Below are 17,537 nucleotides of genomic sequence, written 5' to 3'. Positions count from 1 at the left end.
CGTCATGACTCGCCCGTTACAGTCAGAATCCCGTCCAGGAACTCTAACGCCCTGCCCCCAAAATCCTTTAAAATCTCTGACCTCCAAGGTCACAGGGAACTCTCAATACCCCTCTCTAATCTGCACCTACCAATTTCACTCTGGCAAAAGCAGGTCTCTATCAAGAGAGTTGGTGTCAAGGCTGCATGTCTAAGCACTACCACCACCACCCCAACCCTGTGGCAGAGCCCTGGACGTTGTGGCCATCCTGCCCGCTCCCCACTTGGGTGACTCAAGGTGAGGGCCCTCAAGTGTCTTGGGACAGATTCTGGGACCGGTTCCCATCCCCTTGGGACTCCTGGGTCCTGCCTCACACTGGCTATAGCAGTAACCTCGGAAGAGTTCCTTCCCCTCTCTCTTATGGCTCTTTGCCACCCTATGGACTGTAACCCGCCAAGCTTCTCCGTCAGTGGGATTTTCCAGGCAAGAACACTGGAGTGGGTTGCCATTTTCTTTCTTTTTTTCTTTTTTTTTTGGGGGGGGGGGAGGGGGTTGCCATGTTCTTCTCCAGGGGATCTTCCCACCCCAGGGATCTAACTCAGGTCTCCCACATTGCAGGCAGACTCTTTACCCTCTGAGTCACCAGGGAATCCCCTCTTTTATGGCAATTGTCACCTCTTGAAACCCATTCCTGGGCCAAACACACAGTAGGCGTCCAATAAGTGAATATCATTAAATTGACCGAAGAGTGGAAGGGAAGGGAAAGCAATTTTACAAACAGGGAAGGGCTATGTCCAGGTTAGATGGGTTATAGTGAGCATCCGCGTTGTATCAGGCCCTGTGTTGAGTGCTTCTACCTGATTGATTTCATCCAACCCCCTCAACAGCCTTTGAGGTAAATGTGATTCAAGCCCATTTTATTCAGGAGTAAAAGTGAGGCCCACAGAGGGGAAATACTCCAAGTGTGTCTGACTCCAAAGTTGTGCTCTCAGATGCTCAGTCTCTTCAGCTATAAAATTACACTTCTGTTAAGGTCTCTTGCCACCCAGTCCATTCCATGGTCCCTCGCTTTCCAGTGATGCCCACTTCTTTCCATTCAACTTTCAGACTTGGCGGTAGAGCTACCCAGGAGAACTGCGCAGGCGCTTCTCCGAGCCCGGAGCCCCGCCCACAGGGCGCAGTTGCGTGCGTGGAGAAACTCGCCGAGCCCCGCCCGAGCGACCACGCGCAGGCGCAAGGGCGCGTGCCCTCCGCTTTCGGCTCTGATTGGCTGTCAGGGGTAAGGGAGCCGCCCAATGGGAGGTGTGAATAGTGAGGGGTCCCACACGCCTGGAACTGAGGGTCTGTGTCAAGAGCGGCGGGGGCTGCAGGAGGTGAGAGAGACGGGTGAGGGCGCCCCGGGGCTGGCCGGGGAAGAGAACGCTGGGCATACGGAGAGGGCGGAGGGAGAACGAAGGGGACACCGAGGGTCGAGGAGCTTTGGGGCCTGCGCTAGGGCGGGAGCGGCGCGGAGTGGAAAGAGCGCTCCTTCCTCGGTGCCCTGTAGCATTGACTGAGCGCCTGTGGCGTGCAGGCCCCCCACTGCAGGGCTCTCTCAGGCTGCGGCGTTGATAAGTTTGGTCAGAGAAAAGGGTTGTGTCTTAGAAAAGTTGAACTTCCAGGCCCCTGGTGGGCTCTCTCCTGAAGGACTTTTGTTGATCTCCTAAATAAACCCATCTTTCTCCTCAGTAGTTCACAATCCAGGATTGGGAAATGGGAAATATTGACTAGGAAAGTCCACACTTCAGGTCTTTTAGGCCATGTTCTACACATTTACTGGGTGCCTCCTGTGTAAAAGCCTTGCACCAGGCGCTGGGCCTCGCTAAAGGGGAATTCTCTTTTGGCAGCAGAGCTGTAAACAATGAAAAGTTGAACTCTCAGGCCCCTGGTTTCCTGGAAGATCCGTTGTTGAATGTCTTTTGTGTGCCAGGGCCCCGGGCAACTCAAAAATTAGGGAAGGAGTCAAAAAGTTATCTCTTGGGCTTTTAATGAATCATTTATGCAAGGAGGATTTTTTTATTGGACACCAGCTGATAGCAAGGCCCAGTGCTGGGCCTTGTTATTGTGGAAATTCACAGTTTATTAGGAGGGCTGGTCTGGTGGAAAAAGTGGAATGTGCGTAGAGACCCTTAAACTCTCAGGGCCTCACTTCCTGAAAGGAGCATTATTCATTCAGCAAATATACTCAGTGCCTATTGTGATGAGACCTCTGGGAGCTTAACATTTTTAACTCTGTCCCAAGTTTATGATATCTGTGATGATGGAGGTGGCACAGGAGACCATAAAAACCCCCAAGGAGGAACTTCCCTGGCCATACAGGTTATAACTCCGTGCTTCTAGTGCAGGGGGTACAGGTTCGACCCCTTGTTGGGGGCAGATCCCACATGCTGAAAGGTGCAGAAACTTTTGTGTGCAGAGCTGTAAGCTGAACTCTGGCACTAACAGTTGAGTTGAAGAAGAAATGGAGATGGTGGGGATTATATTTGGAAAATTACTACTGAGGCGTGCATGGGGGCAGTCTGAAGGACTCTGAACCCCCATTTTGTGAAGGGGCCTGGGTTGGGTTGAGCCCACACCAATAGACGGAGATAGGGGGCACATAGAGGGAAGTTCAAAAGTTAAAATCCCTGTACTTGATCAGTGGTTTTGTTGATGACAGCAGCCCCTACAATGAATCACATCTGCCTTGCCAGCCTTCTCAGTCTGATGAGTTTATCTCAAGTTCATGATATTTGCTATGATGTAGGTGGCACAGAATACTATAAGAACCCCAAGGAGGGACTTCCCTGGTGGTCCATTGGTTATAAGTGCAAGGGGCACAGGTTCAACCCCTGGTCAGGGCAGATCCCACATGCTGAGAGATGCAGCCAAAAAAAAAAAAAAAACCCAAGGAGGAGGGAGTGGCCACCACCCTGTGGATATAGATATGTTATTTAAAAAGACTTCACAAAAGGAAATGCTGGGTAGGAGTTTGTTAGACAAGAAGAGAAAACTTTCTTGCCAGAAAGAATAGCAGCATCAAAGACTTAGGATAGAAAAACATTTCTGGAGAATTACAAGTAATGATTCTATCTAACCTTGATCAAGTACCAGGGACTTTGTGGTCATTACTACTTTTAGCCCATTTCACAGGTGAGAAGACAGTCTCAGAGAGACAAAGTAAGTGGTGGAGCTCAGATTCAAGCCAAGGGCAGTGTGGTTCCAGAGCGTGTGCTCTTAAACTTTGCTGCATCTCTGTGTGTACACATAGATGGAGGAAAGATGCTGCACAGAGAGGAAATGCACGGGCAAAAGCCAGGAGGCCCCCAAAGATACATTATGTTCTTGGAAAGGGTGTGACCAGCCCTCTGGGTAAAGAGGGTGGCATCAGAGGCCAGACTGAGGAGAGCTGTCTCCCTCTTGCAGATACCTGGGCGCCATGGGGTGCAGTTCAGCTACCGAGTCATGGGCTCACTGAAGACTGAGGTATAAACACTGGATCCAGACTTGCTGATTGGTAGAGACTGGTGAGTGATGATGTGGGCAAGGGAACTCCTGAGACATCCCCCCTCCCCTTGAGTTCCTGGTGTCTCATTAGGCCCCCCTCCTTTCTCCAGGCACCACCTTCCACACAATGGCAGAGGTGGTGGCTGAAGTGGCTGAGGTAGCTGAGATGCCAACACCAATGTCACCAAGGGTAATGGAGATGTCAGCACCGATATTAGGAGAGAAGATGGAGATGTCAACGGAGCTGACTGAGATGACACCTGGGGAGGCCGTTGCCTCCTCCCTCTTCTTCCAGTTCATGTGCTCTGAATGTGGCAACCTCTACAACACACTAGAAGAAGTCCTCTCACACCAGGAGCAGCATGTGCCCACTGTCACAGAGGAGGAAACACTGACCACCCAGGACACTGGCCTGGAGCCGGAGCTGGTGCCAGGCACTGAGGAAGGGCCTTTCCAGTGCGGCGAGTGCAGCCAGCTCATCCTCTCCCCCAGGGAGCTCCTTGCTCACCAAGACGCCCACCTGCGGGAGTCTGCAAGCCAGATCCAGTACCAGTGTGGAGACTGCCAGGAGCTGTTTCCCTCACCTGAGCTGTGGGTGGCTCACCGCAAGGCCCAGCACCTTTCTACTGCAGCAGCTAAACCTCCGGTGCCGCCGCCTCTGCCTCCCGTCACAGCACCACCTCCACCCCCAGCTCCACCCGAAGTCAAGATGGAGCCCTACGAGTGCCCTGAGTGTTCTACCCTCTGTACCACCCCCGAGGAGTTCTTGGAGCATCAAGGCACCCACTTTGACTCCCTAGAGAAAGAAGAGCACAATGGGCTAGAGGAGGAGGAAGATGATGAAGATGACAACGAAGAGACAGAGGAAGAGGAAGAGGCAGCAGCCGAGGTTGGTGACGATACAAAGGGAGGTGACAGGTCTGCAGCTGGCCAGGCCCAGGGCAGTGGGGATGGTCCCCCACACTGTACCTCAGCAGGGACGCGCCGGCGACACCGGCGGGCATCCCACGGCCCGTCCTCAGCAGCTCACCCCTTCTACTGCAGCCAGTGCCAGCGCAGCTTCAGCTCTGCAAACCGGCTTCTGGCTCATGGGCGGGCGCATGTGGGTGGCACCCACGAGTGTACGACCTGCTCCAAGGTCTTCAAGAAAGCAGCTTCCCTAGAGCAGCACCTGCGGCTGCACCGTGGCGAAGCCCGCTACCTCTGCGTGGACTGCGGCCGTGGCTTCGGCACGGAGCTCACTTTGGTGGCCCATCGGCGGGCCCATACTGCCAACCCACTGCATCGCTGCCGCTGTGGCAAAACATTCAGCAACATGACCAAGTTTCTCTACCACCGACGCACTCACGCAGGCAAGAGTGGGGCACCCCCTTCAGCAGCACCACCCACGGTAGCATCTGTGGCGGCCTCTCTGGCTCCAGCCGAGCCCACACCTCCCCCCCCAGCCCCTCCCACCCCGCCTGCCCAGCTGCCCTGCCCTCAGTGCCCCAAGTCCTTTGCCTCGGCCTCCCGGCTCTCCCGGCACCGGCGCGCTGTCCACGGACCCCCTGAGCGGCGGCACCGTTGTGGCGTCTGTGGCAAGGGCTTCAAGAAGCTGGTCCACGTGCGCAACCATCTCCGGACGCACACGGGCGAGAGGCCCTTCCAGTGCCACGCCTGTGGCAAGACTTTCGCTTCTCTGGCCAACCTCAGCCGCCACCAGCTGACCCATACAGGCGTGCGTCCCTACCAGTGCCTGGACTGTGGCAAGCGCTTCACGCAGAGCTCTAACCTGCAGCAGCACCGGAGACTGCACCTGCGGCCAGTGGCGTTTGCCCGCGCACCTCGCCTTCCCATCACTGGACTCTACAACAAGAGCCCCTACTATTGCGGGACCTGTGGCCGCTGGTTCCGCGCTATGACGGGCCTGCGACTGCATCAGCGGGTCCACGCCCAGGCACGGACCCTGACGCTGCAGCCTCCCCGGTCGCCCCCTCCTGCCCCGCCCCCACCCTCCGAGCCTCAGCAGACGATCATGTGCACCGAGCTGGGGGAGACCATTGCCATCATCGAGACGTCCCAGCCGCTGGCCCTTGCAGACACACTGCAGCTGTGCCAGGCGGCCCTGGGGGCCTCTGAAGCGAGCGGGCTGTTGCAATTGGACACAGCCTTCATGTGACACAGTTAAAGAGCAACAATAAAAAAAATTTGGTTGCAAAACAAGTGCAGGCACCTCTGAGGAGAAGGGGACCACCCCCTGACAAGCCACTTTGGTGCCCACGGGGTGCCAGCATCCACCCTGGCCTCTTCCCTACTGGCTCCTCAGAACAGCCCCACCAGGTGTCACCTTTCTCTGCCTGAGGGGACACTGAAGCTCTGAGACACCATACAACGTGTCCCAAGTCACCCCACTGCGTTGCAAAGTGGGGTTCTCCAAGACTCTTTGCTCCGCATCACCCTGGTGCCTAGCAACGTCAGGTAACCTTTCCTGAGCCCCGACCATGTGCCAGGTCTCTCCTGGGCACTGTCACATACCTCTTCAGGTCCTCTGCTTGTTCTCCACCGCCTGCCCCTACCCGTGCCTTCCCTGGATTCTGGGCTCCCTGCATTTGGCTCTGCCTGGTGGAAGAAGGCACCTGACTTCTCTGGGCTTCTTTCATCTCACTTCAGCTGAAAGATGGGTATTCAGCTGCAGATGGGTGATACTGGAGACCCAGGCATGAGTCAAGACAGGGGCTACGCCCCAAGAGCCACGCTGAGGGGTTGGAGGAACACACCCAAGTACAGATGGCCTTGTTCGCTGAGTGTCTTGTTGATTTATTGAGCCTGGGTATCCTAAGGCCACCCTGTGTGTGCTGGGGCCCAAAGATGAGTCAGGTGTCTGGTGCCTGAGGCGGGGCAGGCACACGTCAGCCCCAGGGTCCTCGGGGCAGCAGTGGGGAGGTGTAGGGGCAGTAGGAGCCCGGAGCAGGAAACAAACTCTGTGGTAGGTCAGGGGTCAGAGGCTTCTAGAGAAAGTAGTCCTTGAAAAGGCAAACATCTTGTAGAAGAGGGAGGCAATACTACAGGCAGACACCACCCAAAGGCGTTGCGTTCTCGGTGCACTCAGAGGTTGTCCAGTTACTGACAACAGTGACAGCAGACATTCGGCTGCAGCCGTGGCAGGCGCTGCAGTTAGCACTGTGTGTGTATGTGATCCCAGCAGGCCTGTGAGGCCATCTCAGTATTATCCCAAGAAAACAGGGACAGATTCATCCAAGGTCTCAGCTGGGCAGAGGCGTCCCCCGGGATTTGAGTCCAGGTGGTGCTTTTATCCCGCATCTGTAACCAGTGGTGCTGAGTGTGACCTGAAACCAGCACAGGAGGCAGCAGCTCAGAGGAGTCAGTGTAACTACAGGGAAAGGAACTGGGCTTAAGGGGCCGCGAAAGAGAAAAAGGTCTCAGGAGCAGGAAGGAATCCCCGTTTTCTGAGGTTATGTTGGGCTGACAGTCCTTTGCTCTCCAGATGAAAGCAGATCACTTGTGGCAGGCCCATGGGGCAGGCTCCTCTCGGGCCTCTAAACCAAGGTGCTCGGACATGTACGGCAGGACAGGCTGTGGCTGAGGTGTCCGGAAGGGAGGCCGCCCAAAGGAGGGGTGATGAGGTAGGGGACTGGGGGAAGTCTAGACCTGGGAAGGTCTTGAAAGCCAGCCTCAGAAGTGAGGGAAGTGCAGGGGATGGGATGGGGTAAAGGTTCTCTGTGAGGTTAGGGGGGCTCTTTGGCATCCATCAGGGTGGGGCAAGGAGGAAGCTGAAGATGGGCTGGGAAGGAGAGGATGGGGCCAGACCTGGACAGAGGCCAGGGAGGTGGGTGTAGGGACACCCTTGGGAACCTCATGGCCCACTGGTGTGAGCAGCAGGCAGGGTTCCCCAGGAACCCAAGGTCAGCCCCTCATCCAGAGCCTTCCTTCCCTCATCCAGTCCACCTGCTCTCGGTGTTCATCCTACGAACAAGGTGACAGCTGATGGTGCTGAGCAGGGAGGGGCAGGGTTTGCTCTGGGCCGTCAGTATACAGATGCCCTGGGGCTCACCTCATGAGATAGCAGAGCCCAGATACCATAGGAACAGCCCCTGAACACCCTCAGGGGTATGTTCAGAACTCTCCCATTTCACAAATGGAGTCCACTAGTGGATAGTTCAGTTGCTCCTCTCCAGGCCCCCTTTTACTTCTAGGGCCTCTTGCCTTCGCTACCATTGGCACCATGTGGAGGAGATGCCATTTTGCTCTGCCACAGCCCCACCATCTGGCTCCAGCACGTTTACAAAGCAAGGAGAAAAATCCGGCCCTCTGCAACAACCTTCCCAAAGTTGTCACTTTCCACCATCCCTAGAGGTGGGCACAGTAGGGTCCTGTTTAAGACAGCAATGAAGGCTTGGGGCTCTCTGCTAGGGTTTGGAAACGGCTCCTCTGCCCCATCCATGCCCACCAAGAGTCTGTATCAAGGTTGTTTTGGCCCAAGTGACCCCCCTCATCATCCTGTGTCCCCCTTAAGCGGCAGGTGGCTCAGGCTATGATATAGGGAGCCCTTTATTCAAACTTTGATTCTGCCACTTATGTTCTGTGGCCCTGACTTATCTGATGGCCAGCTCTTTCACCAATCACCTGGGAATGACGGTACTTCCCTAAGTGGAAGCAGATGATGTGTGCTGCAGTGGGTAACCCAGAGGCAGCTCACCACATGCACGGAGCTGAGGCACAGGAGGCCTGGGCCCGCCTGGGTTCACTCCACCCTGCTCCCCTGCCTGAGACGCAGCCCACTCGGTCCCAGCCCACCCTGCCGCAAGCCCTCCCTCACCTCTGTGAAAACAGGTGTCTAGACAGGAAGCAGGTTTTCATGCCAATAATTTATTGAACGGAGGTCTGTACACAGGCAAACCTTACTGTGAAAACTAAGACATCAGGAGCTCCCCCACTGCCCCTGCCCTCCAGGGTCGGGAGAGGAGGGAGGAGGCCTTAGGGGCAGAGGACAGGAGCAGGGACACAGCTGTAGGAGGGGAAGGGGCCAGGTTGGACGGTGCGAATCGACATTTTCTTTAAGAAAAAAATTATAACAATCTATTTACACCCGGGGGCGAGGGGGGGAAGAGGAGGAGAGGGGCTGGTCTGGTTCTATTTACAAGGGACACAGTAGGGGAGGGGGTTGGAGGAGGTGGAGACCTGGGGGGAGGGTGGGAGGCTGAGGGGGTGGAAGGTCCTCATGCCCCCCATCCCTTGTCTTTCCTTCTCTTCCCTCCCCACAACCAGTTAAAATCCTCTTAAAAAGCCCACCGCAGGGGTGAGGCTGGTGAGGGAGGGACTGGAGGGGGGGGGGGGGACTTGTTTACCTCTGCCCTCTGGTCTAGGGGCCCAGTCAGGGCAGGAGCTTGGTGGGCTATGGCCCCCCTTCCCAGCCCCACGCAGGGCTCCCAGATGGAAGGGTAGTCGGTGGCGCCCTCAGGAAGAGTTAGTGAGGGTGGCTGTGGTATCGGTCGACTGCCAGTCCGAGCTGGTCTGAACCTCACTTAAAGCTGAGCGGGGGAAGGAGCAGATGGTTAACCTGGGCCTGTTGGACCCCCACCCCCACCCCGCCACCCCAAGGCAGGAAGCTGGTGTGAGATGCTACATTAGAAACCGAAAGCTGTCACTTTAGGTTGAGGGTTTCAAACTCAGACGCTAAAGGGCCAGGTTGGTCACTAAGTGACTCACAAGGGAGCACAGCCCCTCCTAGCACAGGGGGCAGCCGGACCTCAGCTCCAGCTGGCAGGACCGCCCTGAGCAGAGGCAGGCCCACTGCTGCCAGTCTGATTTCTTCCCCGAGAGAAACAGGAAATCTGGATCTGCACATAAAATAGCTCTCACTTTTCAATGGGAGGAACAAATCTAACTGTTTGTGCAGGCCAAATGTATGTCTTTGGTTTTCCAGTCTGCATCTGAACACAAAATACAGGCGATAATGCCTTACAAAGGTGGCCATTCACATGGGAAACATCCTGTCAACAATTTCTGCAGTAAACTGGGGGGGCTGTGAGAACAACCGCCGCCCCCCCCCCCCCATACACTGAGAAATGCAGCTTTACTGCACAGGAGATGGCCTCCAACTTACCTTGTGAGGATGGGGTGAGGGAGGCAGTGCCCGCCGGGGACCTCAAGTGAGGAGGGATGAGGATGGCATTGAGAGATGGTTGGATGGTGAGTTCTAGAGACAGGAATGGACATGTCTAGTCAAGGGACAGGGCACCTGGCGACCCAGTCCTGGTTAGAAAGGGGCACCAGATAGGGATAGATGTAGCTACCGAACCCTTTAAATAAAACTGGAAGGAGCCTAACACGGGAGATTGCAGAGTGCAGATGAGGTGGGTTGGGGTGTCCCTGCCTCAGGGGTGTATTTCCTGAGCCCCAGGCCTGCCTTGCAGCCCACCCTCAGCTCTCCGGTCTTCCACACCAAGCTCTTCGCTGTCTCCAGCTGCCCCTCCAGCACCCCAGACCCCAGGCTGGGCTCTCACCACCAGGACTGAAATTGAAGAGGGGGGGGAGCGGGCGGTTGTTGGGGAGCTGGGTTCCAGGACATCGCAGTTCATCGAAGAAGCTGTGCGCGCAGGCTTCCAGCGGCGAGAGCCTCGAGGAGGGGGTGTACTCCAGCAGGCTGGAGCAGAGCGCGATGGCCTCGGGCGGCGTCCGCGATTTGAACACCTGGAGGTGCAGAGGAGATGGCTGAGGCCCTGGGCACTGGAGTGTTCCTGCTCGCCCCCACAACCCCGCTTTCCAGATGAGGAAACTGACACGCAGCCTCTTGAGGGGAGGTGAGCTTGTATCAGATGAGCAACCCGCTCGGGTCCCATGACTGTTTGGGCCCTGCTGTGCTGTGAGCCTGTCTCCCCATCTGAAATCAGGCCTCTGGGATTTACTGGGGGTTCTCAGCTTTAAACTTTGCCATGTGATCAAAGTTAACTGACCCACTACTGAGCCATGACTGTAGCCAGGTCCCCAGACCAGTTGGCCTCCATTAGGGACCTCAGCCACGCTGCCTGAACCCCGAACCCTGCCCCACCTTTGTCCAGGGGTGAGCTTTAATCTGGGGGAACTTGAACTCCGTGTAGTTGGGGTTCATCTCGCGAATCTGTTCCCGGCTTGGTGTTCCCAGCACCTGTAGGGAAAGGAAGGGGTCTGAGCCAAGGTCCTTGGCCCTGAGCCCAGTCCCTGCCCGCCCTGGCCCTGCCCTCACCTTGATGATCTCCACCAGCTGGTCCACCCCACTGTCCCCAGGGAAGATGGGCTGGCCCAAGAGGAGCTCAGCCAGTACACAGCCAGCCGACCACACATCTGAAGAGGAACAGGGAAGGGTCAGAGCTACCATGCCCATCCCCGGGCAACCATTTCTGTCCTTCATGATGAAGAAATGCCAAGAGCCCCATTTTCTTGGCTCAGTGAGAAAGGGCCTTGCACAAGGTCACACAGTATAGGAACACAGAAGCCTGACTCTGAACCTCCAAGTCTGCCTGACTACGCCGTGCTCTCCAATCTAGAGGATTCCATCGCCTCTCACCACTCTGATCCCAGTAAGCCTTTTCTCTGCAGCCTCAGAGGACACATCAACAGGCCCAGAACAGACACCTGTGTTCTCCGGGCCTCAGGAAGGGAAAGCATTAAATGAGCTGCCTTACTTACTTCTGGCCTCTCTCTTGCACTTGGAAATAGCCGTGGCCTGGTTAGTCACCCCTTCCAGTCCTGTACCTTGACCCCCACAGCACAAGTTCACACCTAGGGACCATGAAGTTTCCTTGCAAAGCTGATGAACTTTCTCTTCCAAACACTTTCACACCCTCTCCTCATGCCTGGAAGTTGGCACTCTCACCCCCAGCAACAGGGAAGGACATCGAGGCCCTGTGAACAGGTCACACCTTCATGGTGGCAAAGCCTTTCACCTCCCGATTCCCCCAAGGTCACTGTCAGCTCCTCCTGCTGACTGAGGAGAAAGGACTTCCTGGGAGGTTCCAGGGCTCTATGGACTCTGGAGTCAGGTCCGCTTTCAAAGCCCAGCCCTGCCCAGTCCCACCTGACTGTGGGCAGGTGACCTCACCACTCTAAGCTTTAGACTGTAAAATACACCTATGACAGCGTCACCTTCCTGAATTTGTGAGGACCAGCTAAAGGAACAGTGTTACGCTTTATCACCGAGCCTGGCAGACACACAGAAGGACCTCAAAAACTGCCATGACTGCTACCCGCCCCCCGCCCCCCGCCAAGTCTGACCGATGGATGAGGTGTAATCGGTGGCTCCGAAGATCAGCTCTGGGGCCCGGTAGTAGCGAGAACAGATGTAGGAGACATTGGGCTCCCCGCGGACCAACTGTTTTGCACTGTGGGAAGATATGGGCAGGAGTCAACACAGGCCAAGGGTCAGGATCCCTCCTCGCCCCTTCAGCCACCCAGCCCACCCCAGGTGAGGCCCACCTGCCAAAATCGCAGAGCTTGAGGACAGCAGTGTCGGGATCCACCAGCAGGTTCTGGGGCTTGATGTCACGGTGACACACGCCCTGGGAGTGGATGTAGGCCAAGCTCCGGAAGAGCTGGTACATGTACACCTGGGGTGGGCAGGGGACAGCAGAACTCCAGCCCAGCTCTCCCCGCAGAGCACACCCCTGCTCCACCATCTCGGCCTGCAGAGCCCTTCCGGACCCACTCTCCCTGTCTTGAAAACACTTCCGCTGCCCCTTGGTTCTCAAGCTTTGGTGAGCACCAGAATCACGTGGAGGCCGTGTTAAAACAAGGACTGCAGGGCCCACTCCCAGAGGTTCTGATTCGGTAGATCAGGATGAGGCTCTGCAACCAGCCCCCTAGTGCTGGTGCTGGTCCACACTTTGGAAACCGCTGCTTCAAACACACTTCGGCAGAAGCCTGATGGGCAAGACAGGCACATCAGGAAGGCCTTGCTTTAAAGCAGGCTGGGAGCCTCACCAAGAAAACCACTGGCTGTAGGAAGGGCTCAGCCTCCTTCACTCGGCAGTCAAAACCACCCTCAGGCCAGCCCCTCTCCACCTGGATTTTTCTGCTATTCTCTTTCCTACTGACTAGGACGTTAAGTGCCAAGAGCAGGGATCTCAGTGTTTCCATTGCTCCTGCAGCCCCAGGGCTTCGTCCATTGCCCAGCATGTGTAACTGCTCAGGCCTGCCTTCTGGGCACCGCCTCCTCTGTTCCCAGTGCCTGTGGCCAGAGATGCCAACTTCTTGCCCTGTGCCCCAGTCTCCTCCCAGAAGCCTTCCTCAATCCTTCTCACTCCCAAAGCAGGCAGGGCTAGGGGCCTCCTCTTTGCAGAATCCCTGTGCTGCTTCCGGGTCGGCCATTGTTGGTAGTTTTATAGTTCTCTGTGATGATGCCTGTCTACCCTGCTAAACTGAGAGCTCTTCTGGAGTAGTCTGCGTCGCAGTCAGTGGGACCCCTAGAGCTGCTCAGTGCTGGGTCCAGGATACAGTCCACAGACCAGATCACCACCACCCGCCCCCCCCAGAAGGTGCAGTCCCACAGCACCCCCTAGGCCTGGGATGCTTAAAGTCAATGGGAGGAAAGACGGCCCATGCAACCTCCGCAAACGCGAGCCCACCCTCCTCCCGCCGTGCAGCTGGCTGCTCGGGTCCCGTCCTCCACAGCATCCCGAAGCCCGCCCACTCACCCAGTCACTCACTCAAATCCGTCCTTAGGGACAGTAACACACAGGGCACAGCACCAGGGGAATGAGCCTCCGCAGGCCATGAAGACGCCTGAGTCCCTGGTGCCATGGACACTAAGTTTCCTCCAACCCTGCCTCCTTCCCATCCCCCTCTGCCAGGGCTCCACGGGCCAGGCCTCTGACCTCATTGTGCCTCTGCATTCTAAGTCCCCACCTCGATTCTGAGCTGACCACACCAACACTGCTTGGTGCCAGTAGGCTCCTGGGGTGGACCCGAGCCGGTAACGTGCAGCCTCCCCAGCCCTGGTCAGCCTGCCTCCCTGACTGCATCAGGCCTCGGCCTGGGCTGCCCTGCCTTTGGGGAGCTCCATCTCTGGGGATGTAGGGACAAGGGCAAGGCACGTGAGGCCTCTAGAGACCAACGTAAACTTGGAAATGATGGGAGAGTCTGTCTGGAGCGCCTGACTTGGTGGGTGGGACCCCCGCAGCCCGTCAGCCTGCCTACCTTGACATAGATGATAGGGATGTTCAACTTGGCCTTGGTAAAATGGCGGGCCACCCGGTACACTGTCTCGGGCACGTATTCCAGCACCAGGTTTAGGTAAAGCTCGTCTTTCTGCAGAGAGCAAAGGAGAGGTGTGAGGCATCATGAGAAATGAGCAAGGAAGAGGGGGAGGAAGGTGTGTGGGGAATAACAGGGGAAGGGACGAGCAGCCATGAGAAAGGCAGGCAGATGGGTTGAGCCCAAGCGGAGGAGGAATCCCCACACCCAGGTCTCACCTTCTCCCCACTGGAGTAGAAAAAGTATCTCAGCCTCACGATATTGCAGTGGTCCAGCTTACGCATAATCTGCAGCTCTCGGTTCTTGGGGGGCAAGGGAAGAGAGCCTCAGTAGACAAGCCACTCTCCCTGCCTCCCCTCCCGAGCACCCCTCACCACAGCTCCTACTCCCGTTCCTGCCGGCAGGGCCAAGCAGCCACTCCGTGCGTTAGCTCCAAGGCCCCATATGGAGCAGCCCCTAATTCCTCACCCCTAGCTCCCCTCACACACAACTAAAGTCAGATCACTTACATGTGCTTCCTGCAGCCCACTTCTTAAAAATGTTTTGATTTTTTGCTCAGATTTACAAAGCAAATGACTTCACATGTAAATCTAAGTTTTTCAGCTTCTCTTGAAAATCACATGATGTGGCCACATGAGGCAAACTTCCCTGCCTGGCACGAGCAACACTAGACAGGGAGGGGTCATCCAGATGCCCCTAGTCCCCACGCCGCTCCATGCTTTCACGGAAGGCATCTGGGCGCTCGGATCCCGACTCCTGGCCTCCAGGCTTCTCATCCTCACCTTCCCAGTAGAGATCCAGCCTCAGCCTCTTCCCACAAGACCTGTCTTAGCACTCTTGCCTCTCCTGTTCCCCCCTGGGGCCTCAGAGGCCCCTATCCTCAGATTCCTCTCACTTTCGGGACTTACCTATAATTAAATTCTGACCAGTGCCCTGGAGGAAGACCTGCCCCTGAGAGTCCTCACTGCCCGAGACCTAAACTCTGACCTGGTTTCTTCAGCCCAGGCTCAGTTTCTCCTACGTCCCGACTATACAGGATCCAAAGGGCCTCTACCAGCTCACAGGGCACTATATATGAATGAGGAAAAGGACCCCTTCCTCAGGGGTGACCGGGCCCCACACCCAGGCATCTGCAGCACAGGCGGGGTTTCTCCCAGCAAGTGCCAGACCCTGGGGGCAGAGCCTGACCTTTGCAGACAGAATCAGCCCCATCAGCTTCCTTTCTCTTCTGGGTAGCAGAGTAACTCAGTAGTTAAGGTGAAGTGCTTGGGAATCAGATTCTAGACTTGACCTTGTGTAATTCTCTTATCTGAGTCTCAGTTTCCAGCTTCTGCTTGCTTAGAATGGGAGTAACAACAGCACCTACCCTCAGAGAATCTTTGCGCTAAGTTAAACTCACCTACAAAGCACTTACGAAGAACAAGAGCCCAATAAAAGTCAGCTCTGGGTTCTCTTGGAATCCACATCCCCACACAGCTCACACTCTTCTCCTCTGGCCCATGCTCAGACCCCCTGTACAAACCCAAGTCCAGCACTCTTGCTGGAGTTCCCCCACCAGTCATGTGCAGTCAAACCTCCTGATCCCCGTTCCCCGCAAGCTACCTTGAACCTCTTGTCCTGGAGAACCTTCTTGATGGCCACCAATTCCCTGGTGTCTGCCAGCCGTGCCTGGTACACGACCCCAAATGAGCCACTGCCAATCACTTTGATGTCTGTGTAAGCCACCTCCTGGGAGCGCTCCGGGCCTTGGCCTAGAGTGGCTACCACTGTGGTCACCTTCCCACTGTCACCTGGGGAGCAAAGGGAACAATCTACTGACCTTTCCCCTCGGGCCACCACCCCATCCTGGGGCTGTGAGAGGGCAGGGAGTCTCTAGAGGAAGCTTATGGGCGGGGGACGGTCTTTGTCCCTCCCCCATCTTCAAAGGTGGCTCCTAGATGTCTCCTTTCCCCCTCTTCCCTTCAGGGAACCCCAAATCCTGACTCCTCCACAGGGGAGAATACTGACACATAAAACCTCTTGCTGTGCCAGGGTTGGTAACCTCTAATTTCCACTTCTGGTGAGCAGCAAATTACTGGTCCCTCCTGATGTGAGGAGGCACCACCACTCCCAGATGTTGAATCCATCCATGATGAGAGCTAACTGCCTTCTGCTCCCTCCTCTCTAGGGAGAGCCTGACCTAACCTCTTCCACTTGAGAGCAGGAACCCTGAGGTACTTCTATGTCAGTAAAGCCCTAACCTTTCCCACAACTTGGGGGACAGTGATCTCTTAAGTCCTCCCTAAGTGCAGCTGGTAACTTCACCACTGGTTTCTGGTGACAGAAAAGAATGACTCTTCCCGTAGGGAGTGCCAGCGCCTTAACTCTCACTTTTGGGAGACAATTAGCTCTTACCCAAATACTCTGGGGCTAGAAAAAAGCACTGGCCTGACCTCACCTGTGAGGTTCGGAGCCCCAGACCCCATCGTGTATGTAACTGGTCCCTAATGGACGAACACTTAATAGTGAGAATGGTGAACCTGGTCTCTATCATCAAGGGTTTATCCTAGCCTCAGTCCTTTAAAGGAAATTCCCAAAACATTCTGCGATGGCAGCAAAAGTTGGTGGCATTCTTGGAGGACAGGGATCCCTCTTCTTGGGGTAACTGGTGAAAGGTTCCCCAAAGAAAAGAAGTCAGTGATGAATCAGATCCATTCAGAGGGGCCAGTGAGGGAGAGGATCCTATATAGCTATTTATCCAGAGTCAATGACATCATACATCAGAATAATGAAATGGGTATAACTTCACATCCTTATTCTAGGGGAGGGACTGGTAACCGCCCCTGCCCCCATTGCGTTTTCTGTGAAAGAAAACCCTTCAAGAAAGACATCTTTTCTTGAATATTAGTGACTATGAACTTGGTCTGAAAGGTATGCTGACTTCCAATCTGTCCTCAAGAAGCAGCAATCATTAATTTCCACCATTGGGTGTACAATTCTACATATTATGGGCAGATAGTGTTTTAAAAGGGAATCTGGATATCAGATTTGGAAAGCCCTGGCCCTGTTCTTTGAGGCCACAGCAAGTCCAAATCCCTGCTTCTAAGTGATACTCCAAATCCCCATGCTCTAAAGGGGACCAAATTCAGATCCCTTCTCTGGGTGGTGGTGATCTTATTCGTGTTCTCTTGAGAAACAATAACCCTTGAGCCCCATTTGCAAGCGACAATGACCCCTGATCTGTTCTCGAATGGATGGCAACATCAGATTCCTGTTTTTAAGGTTCACGGACCCAAGACTTCGGGACTGGAAGAACAGGAACCTGTGACCCTGTCTTTTGGAGGATTACTAATTCTAATTCTACACTCCAAGTGATGGTAACCCCCCCGAATCCCTCTCTCCGGGAGGCGGTAGATCTCAGATCCCAGTTTGGGAAGGCACAGTGACCTCGAGCTCCTCCCTGAGCATAAAGAAGAACCTGATCGACGTCTGAATGGCTTCAGGGATCCGATCTCCACCCGCCACGGGCACCGCTAGTACTCACGGCCCAGCTTCACTCCGGGCGGCGGGAAGCTGGTGCCCGCGCCGGGGCCGCCGCTGCCTCCTCCGCCGCTGCCGCTGGGGCCACCCCCGGAGCTCGAGGCCCCCACGCCCCCGCCCATGGCTCCGACTGACGTCTTCCCGCCGCCGCTGCCGCCTGGGCCAGAGGCCGAACCCCCCGGGCCGCCGCCGCCGCCGCCGCCTCCGCCGCCTGGCTCCGCGAACGAGCTGGTCCGCGCCCGGCCCGAGCCCCCAGGGCCGCCGCCCGAAGGCGCGCCACCGCTCAT

At 56.0% G+C, this 17,537-nt stretch overlaps 2 protein-coding genes across 3 annotated transcripts; one reads left to right on the top strand and one right to left on the bottom strand.

Annotated features, from left to right (window-relative positions):
- The first annotated feature begins 3,631 nt into the window (after positions 1-3,631).
- ZNF526 (zinc finger protein 526) lies at positions 3,632-5,662 on the top strand. Its single transcript, XM_068993228.1, has one exon. The coding sequence runs from the start codon at positions 3,632-3,634 to the stop codon at positions 5,660-5,662; it is 2,031 nt and encodes a 676-aa protein (XP_068849329.1).
- A 2,738-nt stretch (positions 5,663-8,400) lies between these two features.
- On the bottom strand, positions 8,401-17,537 carry GSK3A (glycogen synthase kinase 3 alpha). Of its 2 annotated transcripts, XM_068993241.1 has the most exons (12): positions 17,255-17,537; positions 15,334-15,521; positions 13,950-14,033; positions 13,675-13,785; positions 11,956-12,086; positions 11,755-11,861; positions 10,727-10,824; positions 10,553-10,648; positions 10,008-10,194; positions 9,608-9,700; positions 8,982-9,032; positions 8,401-8,697 (listed from the first exon to the last, which is right to left on the bottom strand). In XM_068993241.1, exons 1-12 carry the CDS (start codon positions 17,535-17,537, stop codon positions 8,639-8,641), a joined length of 1,488 nt encoding a protein of 495 aa, XP_068849342.1. In that variant the 3' UTR covers positions 8,401-8,638. The 2 variants fall into 2 exon arrangements, with proteins under 2 accessions (XP_068849342.1, XP_068849343.1); XM_068993242.1 differs by having other exon boundaries at positions 8,605-9,032.

This window comes from Capricornis sumatraensis, chromosome 20, assembly GCF_032405125.1.
Source record: "Capricornis sumatraensis isolate serow.1 chromosome 20, serow.2, whole genome shotgun sequence".
In the NCBI taxonomy this organism is placed as follows: Eukaryota; Metazoa; Chordata; class Mammalia; order Artiodactyla; family Bovidae; genus Capricornis; species Capricornis sumatraensis.
The sequence above is the reverse complement of the archived record's forward strand: the minus strand, read 5'-3'. Positions and strand labels throughout refer to the sequence as shown.